Below are 23,464 nucleotides of genomic sequence, written 5' to 3'. Positions count from 1 at the left end.
AAGAGCACTCTGCATTTGCATTACTGTTGTCAATATTTTCAGGGATTTCATTAAAAGCAGCTCCCTTTCTATACTTGACTAGTAGACAGCAAATGTCTCCATTTTGACCTTTGGAACTTGGTAAGGTATAGTTCATTAAAGCCTGTATTGAAAATAAAAACTGCTTCTCATAAAGATAATCAGGGCATGGGGAAGGGGATGAGGGGGGCCGGCAAGGGCTTTTGACGGAGCGGATCTTTTCCAAGCAGTGCTGAGGCAAGTCTTTGGTTTGAGAGAATCTAGGATGGTACCTTGCCGCTCGGGCAGTTCAGAAGATTGCCACCGCATCTGTTTGCGTGCACACTGCTAAATAATAATTGGAGAAGTTGGCCAGGGCATTAGTTCAAAAGTAATAATTTTCAGAACAACTCCTTCATTCAGCGATTTCAAACTAAACCCCTGCACCCGCTCGCTACCATTCAGTTATCATGTACTGCGTTAATGCTTCTCTAGGCAGGACTCGTTCGTTAAAGCAGGCATTAACTTGGCAACGTTGGCACTTCAAAGACCTGTGTTTCTTTATTTCCCCATACTGAGTTCTGAAGAGGGGGAATCTTGGTTGGGATTCTTTCTACAGGAAGAGCAGGAACGGCATTCACGCGCCTGCACCATTTCCCGCACAAATGCAGAAAACGGTGCAGAAGGCGACGTGGGAACTACTCAGGTTCATGCCTTCTGTTACAACTAAGTTAGAGGGTATTTAAAACTAACTTTACATCCAAGATGGGAAAGGAATAAGCAGCCAAATTTAGTCTGGGTGACACAATGGAATATCAAAACTTCAGTAAAAATCGGTGATATCCTTGAGGTATCTTTAGGTTTTCCACTTTTTCACGTCAAAATGGAGAGCAAAGGCTGGCCCCTGATGAATGTTAGTATATTAGGATATAGAGTTATATATAGCCATCAAAAATAAAATCTATATATTTATCCTTCAGGAGAGGAAATGCCAGTTAACTAGTTGTCATTACTCTAGCTTTGGTAGGATTTCTAGGGCTGTAACCAGACAATGAGTTCTCTTCAAGAAACAGAAAGTGCACTCCCCCCTCAGTAGTAACTTTACTCAACTTTTACATTCAGGAATTCTTAAACTGTAATCATTTTGATGAAAATATAGTAAGCTCTGCCTATCTCATTAAAAATTTGGATGTGGGTGGTAGCCGGAGGCACGGTCAGATACACACCGAGCTAAAATCTCAGCCTCAAAACCCTTAACAGATTTTTTTTTGTTGTTAAAGAGATCATTATTATAATGCTGCTTCAACTTTGCTCATGCATTTTTGTTGCTTTAAACATGCTCTTTCCTGTTGGTAGGTAAATGCTAGCTTCATCTGTTGCTGGAAAAATCCGAAGTCGGAACAAAAAGAGAGGCAAAAACAGGCTTCCCTGGGGGAAAAGTGTCAGAACAGACTGATAGTGTTATTGTTACACAGTTATTTTAATAAAAGTATTCTTATGTTCTTTATTAACAATAATTTAATTAAAAAACCAAAATACTCTATTGTTTCAATTCTCTTTTCTTAATATTTTTCTCTCCTCTAAGAAAATGTTGCATGAAATTAAGTGTTCTCTTGGTAGTAAAGACAAGAGAATGCAACTCGCTTGCAACATGTTATCGATACGAAAAGGAGTTCCCAATACAGTTTTCAATGACAAGATTCTACAAAATACCCATATTATAGGTCATTCTTTCATTATACTATTGTTAAATTACAGACTACTACAAAAGGACATGCTATCTTGAAGAAGAGAAAGGGTAGGGTGGGGTAGGGACAATCAGGATAACAGAAGAGTGCACTTAATTTGAGGCCTGCATATGAGCACTGCAGTGATCATTTAGTTCCAGCGGAATGAAATATGTCTTGGGCGATCTCCTCCCTCCTTCACCAGGGGCTTGTGGAATTCCCTGCCAGCGCGTGAATGGATAGCAGCCCAGCAATATTCACAGTAATACTGCAGACAGGTAACATTAGCACAGAAAAATGGAGCAAATTTTCCACCGCAACGGGCCCCCTGACATTCATCACAAAGCTGATCATCCAAGACATATGGCTTAACTTCCACCTGCGTTCAGAAAACGAGAAGAAAGTTTACAATTCTTGGTAACAGTGTAGATAATGACAATTCCACGCTATTTACTACCCATGTTCTAGCGGGATGGCAATCACCGTTCTGTAGTAGGCAACACTACGCTCAAAGATTTTCCCCACTAAACTCCCAGCTACAGAACAATCCTGCTCCCACTGTCCTCCTTGATCCCTGAAAAAAAAACCCAACCCACCCATAAACCAGTGCCCATCAGTACGACACAACCCGCCGCTGATTTACAGAGAGCACCCACCAACCCATCGCTCCCAACTGAGACACAGACTCACATCAAAACCCAGGAGAATTCGGGGCCTTATTTTTAAGTCAGATGATGCACAATTCAGCTCCTGCCCTTTCAGGTAGGAATGGGAAGTGTTTACACAACACCAACTCCAGATTAGATGCACACGTGGTCTGCAAGTTTCAACATCTGGATTTCCAACTTAAAAAAGTTTTGTTTATGATCTTCAAAACCCAGCACATTTCTGCTTTTTCTGTGACTCAGTCCTCTCGGCAAAAGGAAACCCACCTAATCTTGTTGGGATCAAACGAGAAGCTTAAAATGGGACTGATGGCTGCTCTGTGCTGCTGGCACCAACGGCCAGGTGATGAGCAGTAACTGAGTGCAGCAGACAAGAAAGAAGAAGAAAAAGTTCTTAACTGATGATGACTCACAGGAGCTGGTGCTCCGAGGATACATCTACACTGCAACATCTGCAAGCTACCAGTTTTTCATCGGGCATCCGCACACCAAAACCAAGCCCGCTGTACGGCAGGCTACAAACCCCTGCTCCCAGCACCCCAGAGCGCATTCTCTGTGACAGCAAGGCAAAGCTTGCTGCTCACAGTATCCAAGCTGCCTAGAACCCAGCTCCTTTAGACATGCCTACGTGTTCAAATCACAACAGCAGCACTGCTGTCCCCTAAAAGCTCCGTTTCACCTCAAAACCAGTAATCGCCTCCACTCCCACTCCTTCGCCCTGCAGAACTGTGAAAGATCCATGTGACGTATTGGAAGTGCAACACACAACTTCCCATTAAAAGTGCATAGGTACAAGTTCTGTTCTAGGACTGTTTGTGAGCCTCCTCTGAAGCTCCTTTAATTAGGTGTTTTCACAAACATTTCCAAACACCCAGACTGCGGCTGGTGTCTCTACTGTTGACCTGCTGGCTGTGCGTCTCGCTTAGAGATGCTTGCGCACAAGCCAGCTCATTCAAGTAAGGGCAGTCACAAGCTCCTGTGTTTTTAAACTTACCCAGTGTCATCACGGTACAGACAGGCACCGCCGTATTTTGATGCCATTTGTGCTTATGGTACATATAAACTACTTGGAGACAGCAGAGCAGACTCTTTTGGCCTCAGTTTTTCTTCTGACCCACTGCTAGAGTTCCATTTCTCAAACACCCCTCCCATGCCAACTCAGAAGAACGAATTTGTAAAAGAGCAGAGGCAGACAAATATTTCTAACGCCACATTCTCCATCACCTAGTCTGCTGCGTAGACTGAGGTTCGGTTCACTGATGAGCATCATCTTCTAAAAGTGATAAGAGGGGAACCTACAGACATGTGGGCCTCCTTGACACGGCAATTCCACTGCTCCGTAACATCTGCTCAGGCGTATGCAGAGGCCAAACTACAGCTCTGCCTGCTTTAGCCTGTTACTGCAGTGCCTGTGCCAAACAGGGCCTGCAACTGTTACCTGTGCTAGGTATATCGAGGTTTCCCCACTCTGCAGTGGTGGGTGCTGCAGGCCACTGAGCAGCTCATCTGGATTGTGTCTTGGAAGGGCACACCCTTTAGCAGCACTTCCTTCCCTAATTTTACAGGAAATCCCTTCTTGTTACTAATTTTATTTTTACAGAAAAATTTTATTAGAAAAAACATTAATAAATAGTACCTTGTTAATAAAAAGTAGCATTGCACCTGTTGTACAACAGTGCCACTGTTTCATCTCTCTCACGCACCCAACCCCTCTTATAATGAATCCTCTGAGCACTTAGCTCCTCACTTTTCTTCTGAGCTACACGCAAAATGGGGAAATAAGGAGTGGGAGGAGAGAAGGAAGGGGAAATAGGTTGCAAAATATTTGCTAGAGTTCACAAGTACTTGCTTAAATTTGTAGTCCCACCAGCTTCAATGGACCTATTCACCCAAGTGTCTGCTTATGCAAGCACAAATTGCACAAGGGCGGCCCAAATTATTTGTTCAAAGCCGTGCAGAACTTATTTCAGAGCCAAGATTAGAACAAAGACATTCCAACTCTCAGGCCCACAGTCAAATTGTTGTCACAATTCTTCTACTCAAACTTTGTAGTCAAAGCAGAAGTGAAATGATAATCAGCCAATCAAGTTTGGGGGTTTTCCTCTGCAGTAATTATAAAATTAAGATCAATACTGACAGTCACGTAAGAAAAATCCAGAAACAAAGAACAAATTAGAATGGTAGATGTAAGGATCAGAGTTTCTCAAAACCGTGGCTTGAAGATCACTCTGTCAAAGTCACATTTCATACAGATGAGAGGGCAGAGGCAAGCAAACTGCACACCCATTTGGCATATTCCTTTAATTTATAATAATAAGGGAATAAAATAACTGGACACAGCCTTTACGTAAGCTGTGGAGGATGACTGTGAGGCTGTAACGCACACTACCAAGTTAACAGTGCATCACTACGATGCTTTTGAGGAACAGCCAGCTCACAATCTGTGACACAAGGGCCAGATTCTGCCCACTCTCTCAAAAGATGCAGAACAGGCGTCAAAACTGCGCCGTCCTTGACAGATACCTTACTCCCTGACATTATACAAACACTGCAAGTGCAAATACTTGCAGTGGGAGTATATGCCGAGTGCAATATTCTTATAAAAGGGCAAGGCAGCTGACATGCTTCCCATTATGCTAAGCAATCTGAGAAAGTCTGCTTCACAGTTGCCTCCCACGTTCCAGAAGCAACAGCTCTCTACCACTCCTTCATTTTTATTCTGTGTTGTATCTAAGTGGCACAATCTAGCCCTAAATATGCGATTAATCTGATATAACATTTACAGTCTTCACAATGACACACATTTACACAGAAAAGCATTTCTAGAGAAAGCACTGAGCAAAAATAGAACATGCTCGAAGACCTTACCCGTTTATCTATCTCTCCATGCTGCAGCTGAACAAAGCGAGCACTGATAGCAGCTATGTAACTCTGTTGATTAGAAAATGCAACCCGCCCAGCTCCTTTTGGGTACTTCAGCTCAGGGTCTGTGTCAATTCCGGCATAGCACACCCCTCCGTACAGCCGATCCATTATCATGGCAAGTTCCACTAAAGCAGAAAGGGAAACACAACAGTGGTGTAAGCTTGGTAATCTTTTCTAAAAGCATCAAGTGAAACAGCCTGTTCGTATTCATCTCCCCCACTGTAAGCGTCAAGAGCACTCAATACTTCCCTTGCTGAAATAACCCGTTTTCCCCGTTGCTCCCCAAACCAGACTGCACAGTCAGCACCCCCAGCGCTGCGAAACACGCAGTGTACCTGCTCGTAAGGGCCGAGGAACACCACCAACAAAAATGGTTTTTCGTGGGTCAAGAGGCTGTGAACCATCCATGACAAAATCACTATCGCTAAGGTTCCAAGGCCGGATCTGAACCTATGGACAAAAAGCCTTTTTTTTTAACCATTCACAATTCAAAGTACCTCAGTAATACAAAACAAAACAGTACCCTGCAAAGAAGAAAACCTCTCCAACGGCTGTACTTTCTAAACTTGTTTTCTATTTGTTCAGCAATCGTTTCTCAAAATGAAGGAGTAATACAGACCATCTGATTATACTAAATTTCACCACTTCCTTGTTACCCAAATTTCTGGGGAAAAAACCTCACCCTCTACATACACATTTACTTAATCGTGACTGAACCGTGCTGCACGACCTGCACTGGTGCATAGGTATCTACGCCTCTCCTGTTGTTCCAGCCACGCGTGAGCGCTAGACGAGCGTTATCTCGGCGCAGCAGGCTCCAGTGCGCAGTTGCGTGTTTATTTACTACGCAAAACTCGCTGCTGTGTTTGTCTACAGCTGGCCAAATGCAAAGTATGAGAATACAGCAGAAGGCTCTCCAACTATTCACACACTCATCAGCCCCAAAACCATCTCTACTAATAATACACAGTTACTGACGGTGGGTTTTTTTAATTTAATTTGTCAAAACAGGTTACAGACAACACGCAGACAATATCAACTCTACATTTTATTCAATAAGAAGCATAAAATACCTGTCTGGAAATACATTTATTAGATCAGCAGTGGTGAAATTTAGCAAACCTTTTTCTAACAAGAACATGAGTTGTAACTAGACTGAAAAACTTCCTAATGTCTACTTTAAAAATAACTAAGTTGGTCTTCTCTTTGAGAACTTAATTTGACACCTTAGAGAAATTTAAACATTAACAGTCTGAAGACAGAAAAAAAGGAAAAAGGCATCTGAAAAGAACAATTTCTGGTTATCATACAAAACTGTGCAGGCCCTGAGAATTCTACCTACCGGTTTGTCTTTGATAGTGGGGCTGGAAACACAAAGATAGAGCTTTCCATCTTCTTCAATACATGCATCAATCAGTGCCTGTACAGAGCTTTCATCTTGGAACAGCAAAAACGCGTATCCTACAGAAGGGAAAACAAACACAATTTCTTTTGCCTATTTGCCTATAGGATAATAATTTAACCCAGAATTATGTCTGGCACCATGTCATCATGCTACCATACAGTAAGGGACAAGCTTTAGGATGCCCTCACACGTTTCCAACCCAGCCTCCTGCAAGTCCTCTGCAGAGACATGAAGGAAAGCAGGGAGCTTGCTGCTCAGCACGCTCTCTCCCCACTCCTCTAACAAGGATAAGCCAGCAGTGTGAGCTGAACAAAAGCCACAGCTGTAGGGGCAAACCTGCCAGGACAGTTGTTAATGGAAGGTTCAAATCCTTCCCAGATTCTGTGGATGGCATCTAGTTCCTCTAAAGAGGACTGGTCTCGACTGTTATTACAAAAATGAGGAACAACAGGGGGAGAAAAAGGAAAATGGAATAAGGAAGAATTCTTTCAGTGCAGAATAACATTCTAACTTCCATCAGTTTCTAGCATCTCAAGGATTCAACTTTTTCCCCCCTAAACACTGGGCCACTGTCACAAAAATCTTGTCTAAAATGGAGTCTTATTAAAAAAAAAGAGATTCTAAAATGTTCATTTGTTATTGGTTACCAGATATTTACCTTTAGGAGGAAAATAAGATTTGCTCTCTGCCTTGTGTGGCCAGTCTACAATCAAAGGTCCAAAGCGACGAAAACTAGCAGTGATCTCATCTGTAAAGGAAGAAGAGAAATGCACGAACTGAAATGGAAATAAATTGAATCATTCTGTGATTCTACAACTTGAAGAGAAGACAATTTGAAGAACACAGACTTCAGGTAGCTTCATCCTATAAATAAACATTCTGTGAGCCTAAAGTTTCAGCAGCTCACAGCAATGCTTACTAGCTGATGGGGAATCTGTATGACAAGTCAGAACACACATTAGAAAACAAGACTGGCCCAAGATCAAGCTGTTCTTTCCACTGATTATTATAAATAAAAGCTCATAACCCACTAATTCACAGAAATAGAGCCACTGCATCTATACTTCTATCACAATCCAGCTCCAACTACTCTCCCACAGAGTTTAGAGATAATTTGCTGACTTGCTACTAAGCAATCAGCTCGGCCAATACGCCTTATTACTGCAGAAAGACTGGAGAAGAGCGGACTATCACAAGATCCAGCCGTGCCTGTTCATATCACATGCCAGTGCCACATGTGCAAACACTATCTGAGCTTGACCTCAAACTAACACAGAGTAGGACACTACGTGCACGACAGAGTCATGTAATTTTATAGGAAAGGTGGCAAGAACATATTACTATATCAAGAAGCAATTCCTGCATTCATTTCAATTCTGCCTCTGACCTCAAATTACTGACATGAATTTGCATATGCTAGTCCCATAGAAGCCGTCTAGTTACAATTATGTTCTTCTTGAAATTAAGTGATTATCCTCTTTTCCTTCTTCACAAACACACCTGAACCATTGCTAAAGTTCTTTGGACAAAAATTTTTCATTAAAAAATTGAAAGAAAAAGAAGAAACTTCACACTGGTGGAGGATCATCTAAATGGACACGCTGCTCAGCTCTATTCTGTTTATGGTACTACAGGGCTTTCTACACTAGCATGCTAGTACGTGGGATCCTACTATACAGCTGAGACCGTTTTCCCTGTCCTCAATTTAGTTAGATATCTGAAAAGGTGTTACTAATCATGTCTTTTTCAGTTTGTTTACATTCTGTGATGACATTGCTAATGAAATAGCAACTGACAATCCATTGTACTGCCAGCTTCTTCGTGCACTGCAGCCCAGGAACGTATACGGCAGGGGTAGTGTGTCAAGGTTACATGCTGATGAAGGTCTAAACCAAGGAGAGCAATACTTACTAAATACCTATTCTTAAAATAGATCTCCATTCAGAACAGCACTTAACACAAATTTAATATTAAAGCACATACGTAAATTGCTTTCTAGAAACAAGATCAGAAAAGCCCTCAAAAATTCAGCTGTGGTGTAGATTTTTAAATCATATACTCCTTATTCTAACTCACATTTGTTTTGAAGAGCGTGGACAGAAGCAACTCTGAAAAATTTAAGCTACCCTCCTAGCACAGGTTTAGGAAAGGTCCTATTCTTTAATAACAAGGGTCCAGAGAGACTAACCCATTCATGAGCTCCTCTGCTTTTAAAACAACTGAGGTGACAAAAACCAAACAAAATCCCAACAACAACAAAGAAAGAGAAACTGTAAGGTCATTTTTCCTCTTGCAAACGCCACGTTATAGTTGACCTTTTCATAATAAAGTAGCTCTTATGTCTGACACGGAAGTCAGGTTATCACATTGCAGTAGCACACACCGCAGTGCATTCCAATCCCTCTCCCTGACACAAAAACTGGGTATTAAAATGATTCTGTGATTAAGAAAAAGCAACCAGCCAGATTTCCCATTGCTGCAGTTCTTTTCACCACTATCCCAGTACAGAATATGGAACTCTGGTGAAATGAAGCTTCGTAACACTTGTGCATGGTATATACATGGTTTGGGTTTTTTTAATAACAACTGCAGCACTCTGTCACCTTCGCCTGTGCGATGGACCCACCACCACCAAACCAATTCCTGGTTCCTCGCTGGCTGCAACTGCCTCTGCACAGATTCATTCCTAGTACACACTCCAAATAACGAGCTATGACTTACACTATGCAAACTTTATAAAACTACCAACAATACTTTTCCAACTACTGGCTCCTGGTGTCTATAAAATGACTGCAATGTACTTATGAGTTGCAGCAGGTGGCACTTACTTTTGTTTATTTTTGCATCACTATCCCATTTTCATACTGTAAAAAGTCAGTTAAATGTGTGGCAACACAGTTTTGTTCCTCAATGGCAGAACAATGCTATAGCCTAAACTAGTTTTAATTAGCTCACATTTCCCAGGGACTGAAGGAGGCAATATGCAAAGGAACATTTACATATCAAAGCCCTTTGGTGGAATTTGGAAAAAACCATTCATGAGCTAGCAGACAAAGGGTTTCACACCACATCTGGTCATTAAGGCAGAAGGAGCTTCTCCGGATAACATTTTCTGGGTGTACCTTCATCAATATCTGGCGGCAGTCCCCCAACAAAGACTTTACGGGAATACCGTTCCACTCTTTCTCCGTTCTGATGGGAGAAGCAGTGAGGCGATCCTAAACCACTGTGAAGAGTCTGATCCCCACGTCCATCATCCAAGAACCCGTCTTCCATTGGAAACAGTGAAGACTGACCTGAAGAGGAGATTAAAAAAAAAAAGAAGGGAAAAAACCCACATACTAACAGAACAAAGCACACACTGGTTAAAAAAATCAAAAATTCAGAAGCACTACTTGCTGCATGAGCAGTAGAACTGTTTGCAATCTTCCCCTTTAATAAGCAGTTATGTTCTCAGTCCCATGTGACCCTTACACTTTTCAGTATCACTGAGTAACTCAAGAGGAAAGGCTGCTACCTTCGTCACTGCACTGCAGCTAATGAAGAATTGAAAAAACCCAGTATTTCTAACGGATGCTCAAGTTGACCGTTTCCCATAATATTTTGTGTTTCCAATTAGGTTTCTTTTAAAAAGGTGCAAAAAAAGAAGAGAATATAAGCCAATTTTTTTTCCTGGGACTCTCCCAATAGCAAATATCACTACAACCTAAGCCGTGTATATAATTTTCCAGTGAACACCTTCTTACAATGAACAGACACAATTTCATGATGCAGATGGGAAAACAGGAGTTCTACCAGCTAAATATATTACACATCTAAATTACCTGACATCAAAGCATATCATAAACCATCCACTTGTAAACAACAAAAATCGCCTGATTAAAACAGGAAGACCCACTGTAACTCAGTGCAAATGAATACTGAAAACTAGGCAATACTGTGCCATTCCCCGAAGCAAGTTTGCTGTTACAACAGAGTTTCGTGAATGGACTCACTCTAAGAGAAAATGTTGTAAGCGTGCTTCCCCTCATGGCCCAGTGTTCTTCTGCGGTAACCCTTGTCGTAGTTTTCCTTAACAATATTTACTACTTCGAAATAAGGTCCTTTGGTTTATAAAGGCAACTGTACACTATCATAGACGGAGCACACAAGCTGATCTCTTCCATGAACTCACTGTTTAGTTACAGTATATCTAGACAACAAACTGAACAGACCTCTCATTTAAGGTGCATTTTGGGAATAAATACATCTAGGGCAAATAAGCAAATAAATGAGGTGTGTTTAGGATAGTTTCAGGATACATTTCCTTTTGCCTATGATATGATATACTATATCTGCTTTTCCAGAATCCATTACAATCTACCACAGTAATGTATTGGTAAGGTTAATTTATCCTGCTCTTGCTTCCTCCCTTTGAAATAAATTCATTTTAAAAAACACCTTGAAAACTGAAAATTTGACCCGTTCCAATATCCACGTATTTTCGTATTTTCCATGCACCCGTTCCAATATCCACGTATTTTCCATGAAAAAATGAAACAGCTAACAAGTTGAAAGAAAAAATGCAATAAAATCCACAGCCCATAGATTTTATACGAATAAAAAATGGAAGGCTCGGTCAGCTTGCTTTGTGTGAAATTTCAAAAATCTTTGTACACCCTGAATTCAAGTAAAATTCAATCATAATCAGGCCTATTTCTGTAGCTAGGCAAACCTAGTTCCTCCTATAATAAAAATATCGTAATACAGACTTAAATGTTATTTCGTTTTCCCCTAATGAACACACGTCATTTGTTTCATCTCTTAAGTCCCCAGCCCTGCAGGTATTGTTGGGAGGGAGCAATTTTCCATACCTAACCAACCTTCCCAGGTTCATCAGCACGACCGGTGCCGTGAGGTAATTCAACATGCAGGCTTGCAGGACCTGGTTCTTCAACCTAGCAGGCCAGGACGTATATTCACTATTGCCTATGCTGCATCAAGAAAGCCATCGGCACCCAGAAGAACCCCAATCAGCTTCTCCGGCATTGGCATTCATAACATACACGCAAACACAGCAACACAGCCCCGCAGTGTAACCAATCGTACAGATGATGGCCACTGGAAGGATGGTGATCATCGCAGCCTCAACGGTACTACTGTGGCATACCGCCTAATTCAGTTTAAATGTTTATTTATGGCATGCAGACTATGTAAACTTCTGTGAAACTGATCCTTTATAGTCTTAAATTTTGGAGTTTGTCCTCTAGTAACAACTTAATGTTATTTCTCCCATGAGACATTGTCAACATTAGAAAATTAAATAGGAATATTGTTACCTCGCCTTCTCCCATATGTCCTTGCTGCATGTTAAATGAGAAAGAAAACAGCCTTTCAAACATTGTTATAAGGACCAAAAGACCTCGTTTTATCACCTTTATACTAACTCGGTGATTCTCAAGCCTTTTCATGCTCCAGGTCATTTAAAACGCGTTCACGCACTGACCTCCCCCACCGCCCACAGCACACCATGCCTTCCTTGCACCATCTCTGTTACTTACTGATAACACATGTCCATACAAGGCTGACAGTGCATATGTGTACGCTCAGAGAGACTTTGTGAAAGCAATTTTAGTTCTTAATTTTCACATTTATTACCGAATCTATTCCTCTGCTGTGTGTATGCCTATCAGCAAGTGGATCTTTCCTCATGCCCCAGGTCCCCCGGCACATTCTGCAAGGCACCGTGCTCTCCACCTTGCCAAGCTCAAGCACACCCTAGACTGATGTTCATCTGAACTGGAGGAAAAGCCCTAACACAAGGAAAGCGGAGGACTATTGCGTGATTTTCTGTTTTGCAATTAGGTTGCTACAGAAGCTTTGCACAACCCACAAAATCCTTGGTTAAATTATTACTGGCAAATAACCAGCTGAAAAACTTAAAAGTCTGGGTCACTGAAACTGTCTTTCAGACCTCCTGCAGCCTGCATACAACAGCACAGATCCTCTCATACTAAAGAACACATCGCTGTAAATACCCCATGACTACCCACTGCTTGCCACTTTTCATTTTCCAAAACAAATCAACTCTACCATTAAAAAATACAGTATTTTTCTGTCCTGGCTTCCAGGACCCATTGTCAGAATATGACCAAACCTTCTAATCAAACTGCACATTCCTTCTCTTTTAATCCCATTAAAATCCGTGTCTGAAAGCAGGCCAACTGTTTTCAAAACTTGGTTTTTCCTGGCAAGTACTATGAGAAACTCTGGGCACATCATATATTTTATTTTGCTTCCTCATTCAAAGTTGAGGCTGACAATTAGTTTAAGTATTTAAATATCTGTAACCCACAACAGGAGTTGTTTCCTCTCTCAAAATAAAAATTGTATCAGTCCAATTTACTTCATGATTATTTAACATCTGTAAGATCATTTTACTTCTCTGATCTTTGCTGATAAGAGATTTTCACAACCCCAAGAATACAACATAACGAAACCCTAGTCCACACACTGAAGCCTTCACACAGGTACTGCCTTTATGGGAGAATCTTACAGGCTGAGGGCTTTGGCAAGCATAATTTTTCCCTGGTAATTCTGAATTTATAAATCCAAGAGGCTCATATAGCTCTCAAAGTAGAAAGCTGTAAGGAACTTGTCTTTCATGGAAAACAATCAGCAATCTCACTGCATTTCTGACAAAGCTCAGAAGCCTGTGCATGTTTCAGAAAACATCAAGCACTACCAAAACCAGCTCTGCCTCTAAAGCCATAAAAATCTTGCTTGTGGTTTCTAAATTACTAACAAACCCACACAAACTCCTTCGCTTGGTACACCCATTCTTGGCAACAAAGCATGCAGCACAGATCCGATTCCCACTGCAGATCTGTGACCACAATTTAGGTCAGCAGACTCCTCACTGCTTTGCCACCTGTGTCACTCAAGGCAATAGGATTTTTTTCTCCTTTACCAGTACAGGAAACAACAAAGGCTCAGCCACCAGCTACGAAGTATTTCCAGTGCCAAATACTACTGAAGAGGTTTTGAGAACTAAATACTAAGATTTTTTTATTATTATTTCTTAATTTTGCCTCCTTTTTTTCTGCATTTGCTTCATCTCACCCACAAAATACCAGCATTGACATTTCAAAGCATTCTCAGCAGCCCCAGTTTACAAAGTACCCCAGCCCAGCTGAGATACCAGCTTTCTCTGCTCACTGAATTCAGAGCTCATTGCATGCCAATAATTTCACACAATGACATACACAACACTCCAACTAAAGAATGCTCTGTTGGCAGGCCAGGAGGACAGCTAACTGTGCCTTACCAACTCTGTCCCTGGCTTTCCTAATTCCGTATGAAGAGAAGTCCTTGCTAGGGGAGTACCCCAGCTACACTGCAACATAACAAAACCTTGAGGTAACTGTTCCAACCAGAAAAAAAGATGTAATCCTGAAGATCAGAATGCTTGCCTACCGTTTGCTGCGAAATAAGACAACTACAACGTTGGTTTGGATGCCTCAGATCTATTTTTCCTTTCCTCATTTCTCCAACATTTCACATAATTGCATAAGGGGCCTAGGACAGACTCACTTCTTTTCAGCAAGAATTATGTTACAAAAGCTAAAAACACAAGGGGTTTAGCAAATGGTTCAACTGCTTATTGATAATCTATGCAGCGGTATCTTTCTGATAAAATCAGTCTGAAATTTAAAATGCTTATAGCAGCTGCTTCATTTATTTCGTCACCTCAACCCTCCCTGCAACACTCCTTTCTATGTAAGAAATAGTGTCACAGAAAGCCAATGATCTTTTGCAAAAATCTGCGACTTTTATTTTCATTTCAAGGAACTTAAGCAACCCACTCAAATTTTTCTGTCTTCTGCTCATTTGAGACACTTAATGGGCTCCTGGCCATCTCCCTCTCTTCTCCGTTTGGGTTTTGTGTGGTGTTCTTTTCTTCTAAATCACATCTTTCGTGTCTGCCATACCTCCAATTAGATGTGTTCAGCCTTCTCCCTATAGGCCGCACCACAAAGACTGTGGATGTGTTGTGTGTAGCGACACTCTGCATCAAGCACACAGTTCCGTGACACACATTCTGCTGAGCAAGCATGACAAACATAGGCAGGAGTCCTAAACCACTTAAACCCCAAACTTACTACAAGCTTGTCCTGCAAAAAGTGTGCCTAGGCTGAGCACGTGGGACTCTAATGGTTTTGGCTGCCCTCCAATCATGGCAGCACTTGCAGGTGTATTTTGTGCCATTAACTGTGGAAGATTTACAGGTCAGCTCAAGAGCAGACTGGTTGAAGCCAATGGACCAGTAAGCAAGAGAATCAGCCTCTCCTGCAAATATCATCCCAACTTTCTAAGGTCACACTACAATTAGGAGAATTATACAAGCATCCACTGATAACATTAATATAAACATCACAAAAACCTGGAATGGACAGAGCAACTAAATGCTCAAAGTTCAGTTACAGCTGTACTCGCTACCTTGCCATGGTTTCACGCATGCGTTCAGTTACAGCTGTACTCGCTACCTCGCCATGGTTGTTTCACGCATGCAAAGTCCAGGCTGATGCAGTACCTGTCCACTCCTGTACCTAATTCCTATCTGTAGTCCAAGAGCTCCTCAAGGCAGGAATTCTGCTCTTCACCTCAGCACAGAGGCCAATACAGTAACACCCTGCAATCTTTTACACTGGTCATTGATATGCTCTTATTTCTTTCCTCTCAAAAACCAAACCAGACTAGTTTTATTAGTGAGTTCCAAGGAATTGCAGGTTTCTGTGCACACTAATCACTGAAGTTCCCAGAGAAAGATTTTTGAAATTTAAAAGGAACAAATATTCATGTTGATGTTTTACATAACCTGACTGTGAGAACAAGACCCAATCACACCCTTCCACCAGGCTCTACGACTGAAACAGCTTCCCACCATCCAACTCCAGAAAACTAGGAAACTTCTGTCAGTTTGCATATACTCTTTCACGTTCTACAGCATTCATACAGGCTCTCGGAAAAACAAGATTTTGCTGAAGTGATCCCAATTCCATAAGCTTTCATGAAGCAATGGTTTTAACTTGCTGATTTTTAGGGACAAGAAGTGGCAAACCAGAACCTGCGGTATAAACTTGGGAACCACCACAGGGGGAATAGGCTCTTGCAGATGAAAGCACTGAAGTGTGTAAGGGAAAACCAAGTCTCTATACCATCATCAGCTATTTGTTAATTATTATATAAACGGAGGAAAGCTTTAAGAGTCCAGATTGGTTTTTTTTTAGAAAGAGGGATAGTATTTCCTCTAAGACTATTTCAAAACCTCTCCATGTTATTTGTAAAACTTTTAGCTGTAGATGTCCATAGGTGGCCAGTTTCTTATGCTGTGAAGCAAATACCATCCAGACAGAGAGTTTCGAACTTTCACTGAAAGTGTTTACTCTGCTAGTCGTTTTCTCCCCCTAAACAGAATATGGGGAGATCATTTGGTGCTGCACTTAAGACTTAACTTTTATAGAGACAGAAGTTTCAAACTTTCACGGGATTATTTCTAAATGTGAGCTAGCTATCCTTGAATCGACTCTAGAAAATATTTATGCTTTCATGAGTTTCATTTTTAAATTATACAAAAATAATTGAAGTACAATCTGGTTTGGCCATTCCAACAGCAAAGCCTTTTTTGCTAAATTATTCTACACTAACCTATATCTTGTAGTTGTGGCAAGATTGACGATGCTGTGCACAAGGCCATTAAAACATGAACCACAGTACTTCATTACCTTTTTTCCCCCCACTACTCCCCCGAGGGCAGGCAGGGTTGATTATAACTCAAGAGTTTCCCAGCGAATTTCACATGTAATGCAGGGATCACCTGTTTCTACCACAGGTAACAGCACATTTCACAAGAAGGTCATCTCAAGCCCAATTTTACTACTGAAGAATCTAATCGTATCCTCAACCAAACTGAAAGCAGAATAATTAGAATTATAAAGAACATCTATGTTTAACCTACTTTTGGTTACATTATCTCTGTATATAAAGGAGCAATTCAGAGACCAAGGCAAGTATTCTCACAGAGGTATATATACTTTCTCAAATTAGAATGTAAAAATCATGTCTATCTATGTATTAAAACAGCCTTACAACTTAGGTCTTAGATGACATTTTCAATAGAACAGCATATAGTGTCATAAAGTGTTGCATGGCAGGCAAAAAAATAGTGCTTTTTATGTATTCCTTAAGTTCTAAAATATTAAGGACAAAGGACAAAAGGGTTAGGCCACAGTTCCATGACTGTTAACACACATGTACGCGTGCAAAACTTTTGCTCAGTTCAAGCACAATCTCATTTTTGTCGAATTGCCCCAAGCACATGACGTATTGACTGTGGAAGAGCCATCGATGCATGGAAGAGTGGCACAGACACGGGACACCTGCTCCAGGATAAATTCTGTCAATATAGAAAATTGATCAAAATGCTATCAAATCTATACTGACTGAACCCATTCCATGTCAGAACTCTGCACCTTATAGTCCCAGCCAGCTTTATGGTACTGTGAAGCAAGAGGCCTGTTTTAAAAACTGTTGTCAAAGACAAGCTACTAAAGAGGGATATGAGAGATGCCCTATTATGTGAATTTCAAACACTGCCAAACTTCAAAGAATGAAAAACATCCGAATAGTATTTTCTTAATCTAAGACAACCCTACAAAAATTAAACACCTCCATATATACATCTGGAGAATGCATATTTGTCACACTTTTAGCAATGTCAAAGTCAGCATGAAACCAGAAATGTAGGCTACATTTGGCTGCATAGTAAAATCAAGGATTAACACCTTTGGAAGTACTGATTCTGCAAAATTAAGTGACAGAGATGCCAAAAACAAATTTATTTTTAAAGAAACACAGTGGGGGGGGAAAAGAAAAAATGAGGCATGTGATAGGAAATATAGCTCTAGTTTATGTCCAAAATGTCCAAACATATGCTGAAAAAAAAAAAGAGTACTATTGTAGATGCAAGTATTATGCTTTATTTCAATTAAAGCCAGATACCTGAAGACAAGCATTTACCCATTCCTTCTGTTGAGAACACTAACGAAATGAAGCTTCTGGTACTCCACAGCATTTGAGCACAGGTCTGACTAGACTCTTTCATTTTAAATTCTGGGTCACTGTCACAAAACACAACAGACACACAAAAAACCAAACAAGTTTCTTCTCTTCAAAAACCCTGAAGAGAGTCTGCCTATAAACCCCTTTTAGCCCTGGCTCTTCTGACAGTAAGACTGTTTTACCTGTGATTATGTTGAATTAATGGGGTTCACATGTAAAAAGGTAAGCCCTGACTGTATGGCACAAGGCAGATTATCAGCGCAATAGCTTCTAATAGTGTGATGTTGACAACTTTATACGCCAAGTAACCGCGGTGAGGGCAGAGGGGGAGAAGCTGAGAAACCATGAAAGCAACTGTTTTCAAGGCTTGCACAATGAGCTCCAAGTTTTTAGGGCTTAAATCTGCCCAAAGCAAAACTTCTTCAGTGAAGAGTTGGGCAGTTATATTCAGAGAAGAATAATCTTTGGAGGAAATAAAAAACCACTAATGGCTCTCACTCCCATGCACGGCACAAACCCAGCTCTCACAGCCCCCAGACACTGCCTCTGCACAACCAACTCGGCCAGTCCAGCCCAGTTCAAATCCACGTTTGTGAGAAGCCCAAGCTCACTCCCAGACTGGGCAACTGGGACAAGAAGTCTTCCACATGCCTCCAGCCTGATATTCAAGCATAAGCCTGAAGGGGAAATGGAAATAATAATAATAAAAAAGGTTAACTCTGAAACCACTGCAGTTCGGTTTGTGTGAGCGCTTTGAAAACTACCACCATTCTTACTGCTTTACTGCGGATGCTCTCAGGTGGTCTGCCAGACTAACAGCGCCACGGGACCGAACCTCCAGAGGTGATCTTTCATGCATTTCAACAGCCACTTAACTACCCATGAAAGGAGACAAACCAAATCCAGTCTCACTCCTCTCAAAAATGCAGAAGCTTCAAAGCTAACTTTGAAGTGTTCTTTGCTGTCAAACGGAAGAATACAGAGGAATCTCCTAAACGAACCTGCTTTCAATCCTCAACATAGCTGCAGCTTTGTCTACAAGGTGTCATTATTTTTTCCATAATTCCAATTAGGTTACACTGGGTTACTGTAAATCAGTTTAGGTGGAACCCTTTATAGCTCTCCTCTCTCCTCCAGGAACCCCCACAGGGTCAGACATAAGCAACCAAAAGCAGAAAAAGCCAATCAAGGAGCAGTACCCTCTGCTGCAGACTGGAGGTTGGTTGGAATTATGCACATATTTCAGAAAAGCAGCCACCCTACTGCTGCTGGCACTCAGCTTCACTTTATATTAATGTATGACTTCTGGAGAATAGACAAGAAGTCATAAAAACATCCAACCTTTTCCCTCAATACCTCTTCCAGTTTATGATATGGAATAATTGGCAGCATTTATCTTCTGAACACTTAAACTACAACTGTATTCACTTTAAAAAGTGAAAGGCAGGGTTTGCAGCTGGGAGAAGAAAAAGGATTACACACAGATCTGCCAGCAAAGAGCAGATCAGGTTCTCAGCCACAGAGCTACTTCAAATGCACTAACCTCAGTAAATTCCAAAATACATACTAATGATGGACTTCCTGACCTAAGGAAGGAATGGGAGGTAATATGCTAAAAATGGCTAGGCAGAATTTGTTTTGTAAGTGACAAGAACAATTTACTGAACAACTTAAGACAACATATGGAAAAAGTGTAAAAACTCCACAGACCTCCCATTCTCAGCCCTGGTTCACACGCACTGTGTTCCTGGATTCTCTATATGCAGCATTCCATCCCAAGGGATGATGGTTTCTGCCTATACCATCAGCATAACATTCAATGTAAAGGAACAGGCTGGCTTCTGCCCACGCTTTAATGAATAACCTGAAATGCAATTCCTGCATGTGACTTGCAAGAGCTGGATTTACAGTGGCATATACTTAGATGCTGCAAGATTTAAACCCAGAGTTCCTTAAGTACAATAATAGGTTCAAAGCAACTTATTTTTGTCTGTGGAAGGAATGATCACAAGACAGCCTGGAATGCAACATGAGGGCTCTGTTCCTTTTTAAGCATCCTCTTACTTCACTCCCAAACAATAAGGAAATAGTAACACAAGCAAGTAAACATCAAGCATGCTCAGGTCTCTGCAGCACAACCCTTCCCCATTTTTCATTTTTACAGTAATCAGCATAGATAAGACTAATTCTTCCAGTAATACACATGAAAACCAAAACACTATACACTTCCCCACACCCAATCCATATGGGAGGAGAAACAGAAAACTATTTCGAAAGAATCAGCACTTCATCTCCTCTGCCCAGGTTCTAAATGGTACACAGGACCAGACACCAATGTTATTACAACAATTTAAAATGACACATGAACAACCAAGTCATTCTTCAGAACATCTTCAGAAAGTTATCCCCATCTCCCTCATCTTTTGTGTACCAACACCAATAACAATATGAAGTATGTAACACTACCATAAATTACTCAGAATTTATTAGTGTATTATAAATTGGTTTATATATTTGATTTTATTTATGGTAATTATCCCTACATTCCATACACAAAATGTATCCTTTCTCATACTTATCCAATCTGACTGCTGAGCTGGGCTTCTTGTCAATAGGATTTCCAAGTGAAGCTGGAAGAGTATCACTCCCTGCAACTCCAAAGTCACTTGGCATTTGTATATCTAGAGACAGCATGCAACGGCTTCACTCACCCCAAGGTCCAACTATCAACATTATAGTGAAAACAAACCCCAACAAACCCTCAAACTAGCATCACATCTAACCTATCTGCATGCCAACAAACAATACATTAAGCAGAGTAGGGACAACCTACTGTAAGCTGTATTTTCAGATTCGCCTCATCAGAAGTTTTCATCATCCTACCTAATGCTGAATTAAACAGGTAGATATTGAATACATAAACAGTATATGCATCACAATTCTTTCTCGAAATTTCTTAAGTAATTGATGCAAAAATCAGACTTCAGGCTTCTGCATAGTCTCTCAGGCATATGTTCAGTACTAAAAAGGCTTCTTACACACCTCACCTGTCACCTCCTTATCTTCTTTCACAATTCATCCTCATTCTCATTACACCTCCCATTTCTTCTTTATCTCCAAGTTTAAGAAAAGCACTTCAGGCTTTTCTTTCTGCTCCTTTCATGCCACTTGTAGCCTGATAAACATGATGGCAAAGAGTATGCAAAACGAGGCTAAAGAAGGACTCAAAGAGCTAACAATTTAACATCAAGGAGAAAAGTGAACAAAGTGAGCAAAAAGACAAAAGACAGGTAGTTTCAGTCGTTTGGGAGAGGAGGCAGGAAAGCTGTCTTCTAAAACAAGGAACAGACACTACTCATGGAATACAGCTCCAAATTAAAGGCTGTTTTGAAGATGATCCAAGATGGTCAGAGATTATCAAAGCAAGAATTCAGAAAAGAAGAAAGGAAAAAAAACCCCAAACCACTACTTGGTGGACAGTGACACTGAAGAAGGCAGAAGATTAAAGACACTTGTAAAAAAGGGGATGGAATTAATTTATCAAAGACAAAAAAAAATGAAAAAAGAAAGCAAAAAAACCTTAGAAAGGTTTTAATTAGATTAGCAAGGCTGCTGTCATGGAATTCAGCACGATTTTGTTGGCTGTAACACTTTTCAAGATCAAATCACCGATTTCAACACGAAAATTTTTAGCAGTATTTCAATGTTCTGTTGTGTTTTAAAACTCTCTAACTGCCACATAATTGGCAGCACACACATTCCTAGGAAGTATCTTCCCTAAGGAGTATGAAAGGCATTTAATTCTCCACACAGACTCTGGAGACGGGACGGCATGGCAAGGGGCCTATGAGAAATGTTTCAAGATAGGACAATAAAACTGTAGGTCTCATACTCCAGTGAAGTTAACAGGAATCCTAACACTGATTTCAAAGCTGGACCAGGATCAGAAATCCCCGGGATATTTGTACTGCTCTGTGGTGGCAGGGGAAGGAATTTCCTGGCCTCAAAGGGTGGTTACATTACTATCTAGTTTATTGCTCAGTGGTTCCCTTTGCGACAGATAGTATAAATCAAGGTGCTGCTCTTCCCCAGCTGAATTAATTCCCTATCTCAAAATCCTGCAGCAGACATAGAGTTGTTTGACATCTGCATTATCAAGACCTGTATTTCTATTACAATGCAGGTATAATCACAAAATTCAACTCTGTAATTCTTGTGTAAAAGTACTGCCAGCACAGGTAACAACAGTATCTGTCTCCTTACCCTTTCTTCCAGCACTGTATTTACCATTATATAAACCTAACATAAGCAAAACTCAAATTCTGAATGCAGTTCCAAAGGCAAATAAATGTCAACATTTGGAAAGATTCCCCAAACTCTGGGCAGCACCATACCCTACAAACTACTTCCCACACACTTAGATTTAAGAATATCAATAAATCCAAAAGAATTCGTTTGATGCCAGTGCAACTCACCTCTTCCAACTGCTGTTTTCCATCACTGAAAACAAATACTAAACTGCTACATTTCAGTAAACAGTTTAAAGTGTGCTATAATTTCCCATATTATTCCAGTTGATTGCCAAAGTGTTTATTATACCGCCTTAAATGTTGCATCCCTGTCCTAGGATTTTTGCAGTGTTCACTGTAACAAGGGAATTTGCAGCAAACAGTAAAATGAACACCAGTAACTTAACCACTGCGTTATTTTTTTTTTAAATCACATGCATCAGTGTACATGGATACAAATGGTTTGAATTATTTATTAGATAATGCACACTATTTTGTAAAATAGTACAAACGGGTCTTGGCTTTTTGCAGTGGACAACAAAAAATTATGGCGTCAAAGCCAAGGATTAATCAAGAAAAAAAATCTCTAAAGTCTTAAATGACAATCTACCTTTGCCTCAGGGCAACCTGTGTTCCAGTCCACAGTTCTTCCAAAGAACGGGCAAATTTCCATTCCACTTACATCCACCTAAGTGCTGCCAACTCCAGACTGCTATAAATTAAAACCCCTTTTTAATGTGACCCCGTTTTCTTAGGGCACACAGTGCCACAAAACCAGGCAGTCATTCGGTAACTTATCAGTCAGACTAGTTTCAAGGTTTTAACGTTCCAAAACACCCTGGATACACACACCCATGTTCTTTCCCGTGCCCCAGAAATAATCCACACCCCGTGCACTCGCGCTGCTGATGGGCCCGTGGGTTTAGCAGGGGCGGAACCGCCTGAATGACGGGCGGGGAGGGGGGCAGAGAGGCTCTGCCTGTGACTTTAAGAACACAGCCATATTAAAAGTCTCCATTGTTGTTTAGTACCGGGATTACACAACCCGGGCAGCGCACGCAGGCTTCAGCACGCCTTCAGGAAGCACAACACACAGGGTGACCTTTAAATGAGCGCTCGGAGAAGAGCCCGCTCCAAGGAGGGTCCCGGACGCTGCCGCGGAAGGCAGCGCTCTGCACCGTGTTCCGCTCCCCCCTCCCAACTGCAACGCGAGCCTTGTCAACTTGCCCCAGCCCGGACACACGGCTGCACTGAGGAAGCAGGGCATGCGGTCGCCCACCGCTGAGCACAGCCCTACGGCACAAGCTCGAAGCCCAAAGCTACCTCGCGGTGCGAATCCTCCGGTGCCGGCGCAGA

The 23,464-nt window shown here is 41.2% G+C and overlaps 1 protein-coding gene across 1 annotated transcript; it reads right to left on the bottom strand.

Annotated features, from left to right (window-relative positions):
• Positions 1-1,285: 1,285 nt before the first annotated feature.
• Positions 1,286-12,061, bottom strand: LOC104504740 (cytoplasmic polyadenylation element-binding protein 4; the record flags this gene model as incomplete). Its single annotated transcript, XM_010152068.1, has 7 exons — positions 1,286-2,103; positions 5,258-5,439; positions 5,650-5,764; positions 6,657-6,775; positions 7,378-7,467; positions 9,842-10,015; positions 12,038-12,061. Coding segments are annotated over 7 exons (932 nt in total), but the record flags the coding sequence as incomplete, so codon positions are not given.
• Between the last annotated feature and the right edge of the window lie 11,403 nt (positions 12,062-23,464).

Source organism: Eurypyga helias, unplaced genomic scaffold (genome assembly GCF_000690775.1).
Source record: "Eurypyga helias isolate BGI_N326 unplaced genomic scaffold, ASM69077v1 scaffold43885, whole genome shotgun sequence".
Lineage (NCBI taxonomy): Eukaryota > Metazoa > Chordata > Aves > Eurypygiformes > Eurypygidae > Eurypyga > Eurypyga helias.
The sequence above is the reverse complement of the archived record's forward strand: the minus strand, read 5'-3'. Positions and strand labels throughout refer to the sequence as shown.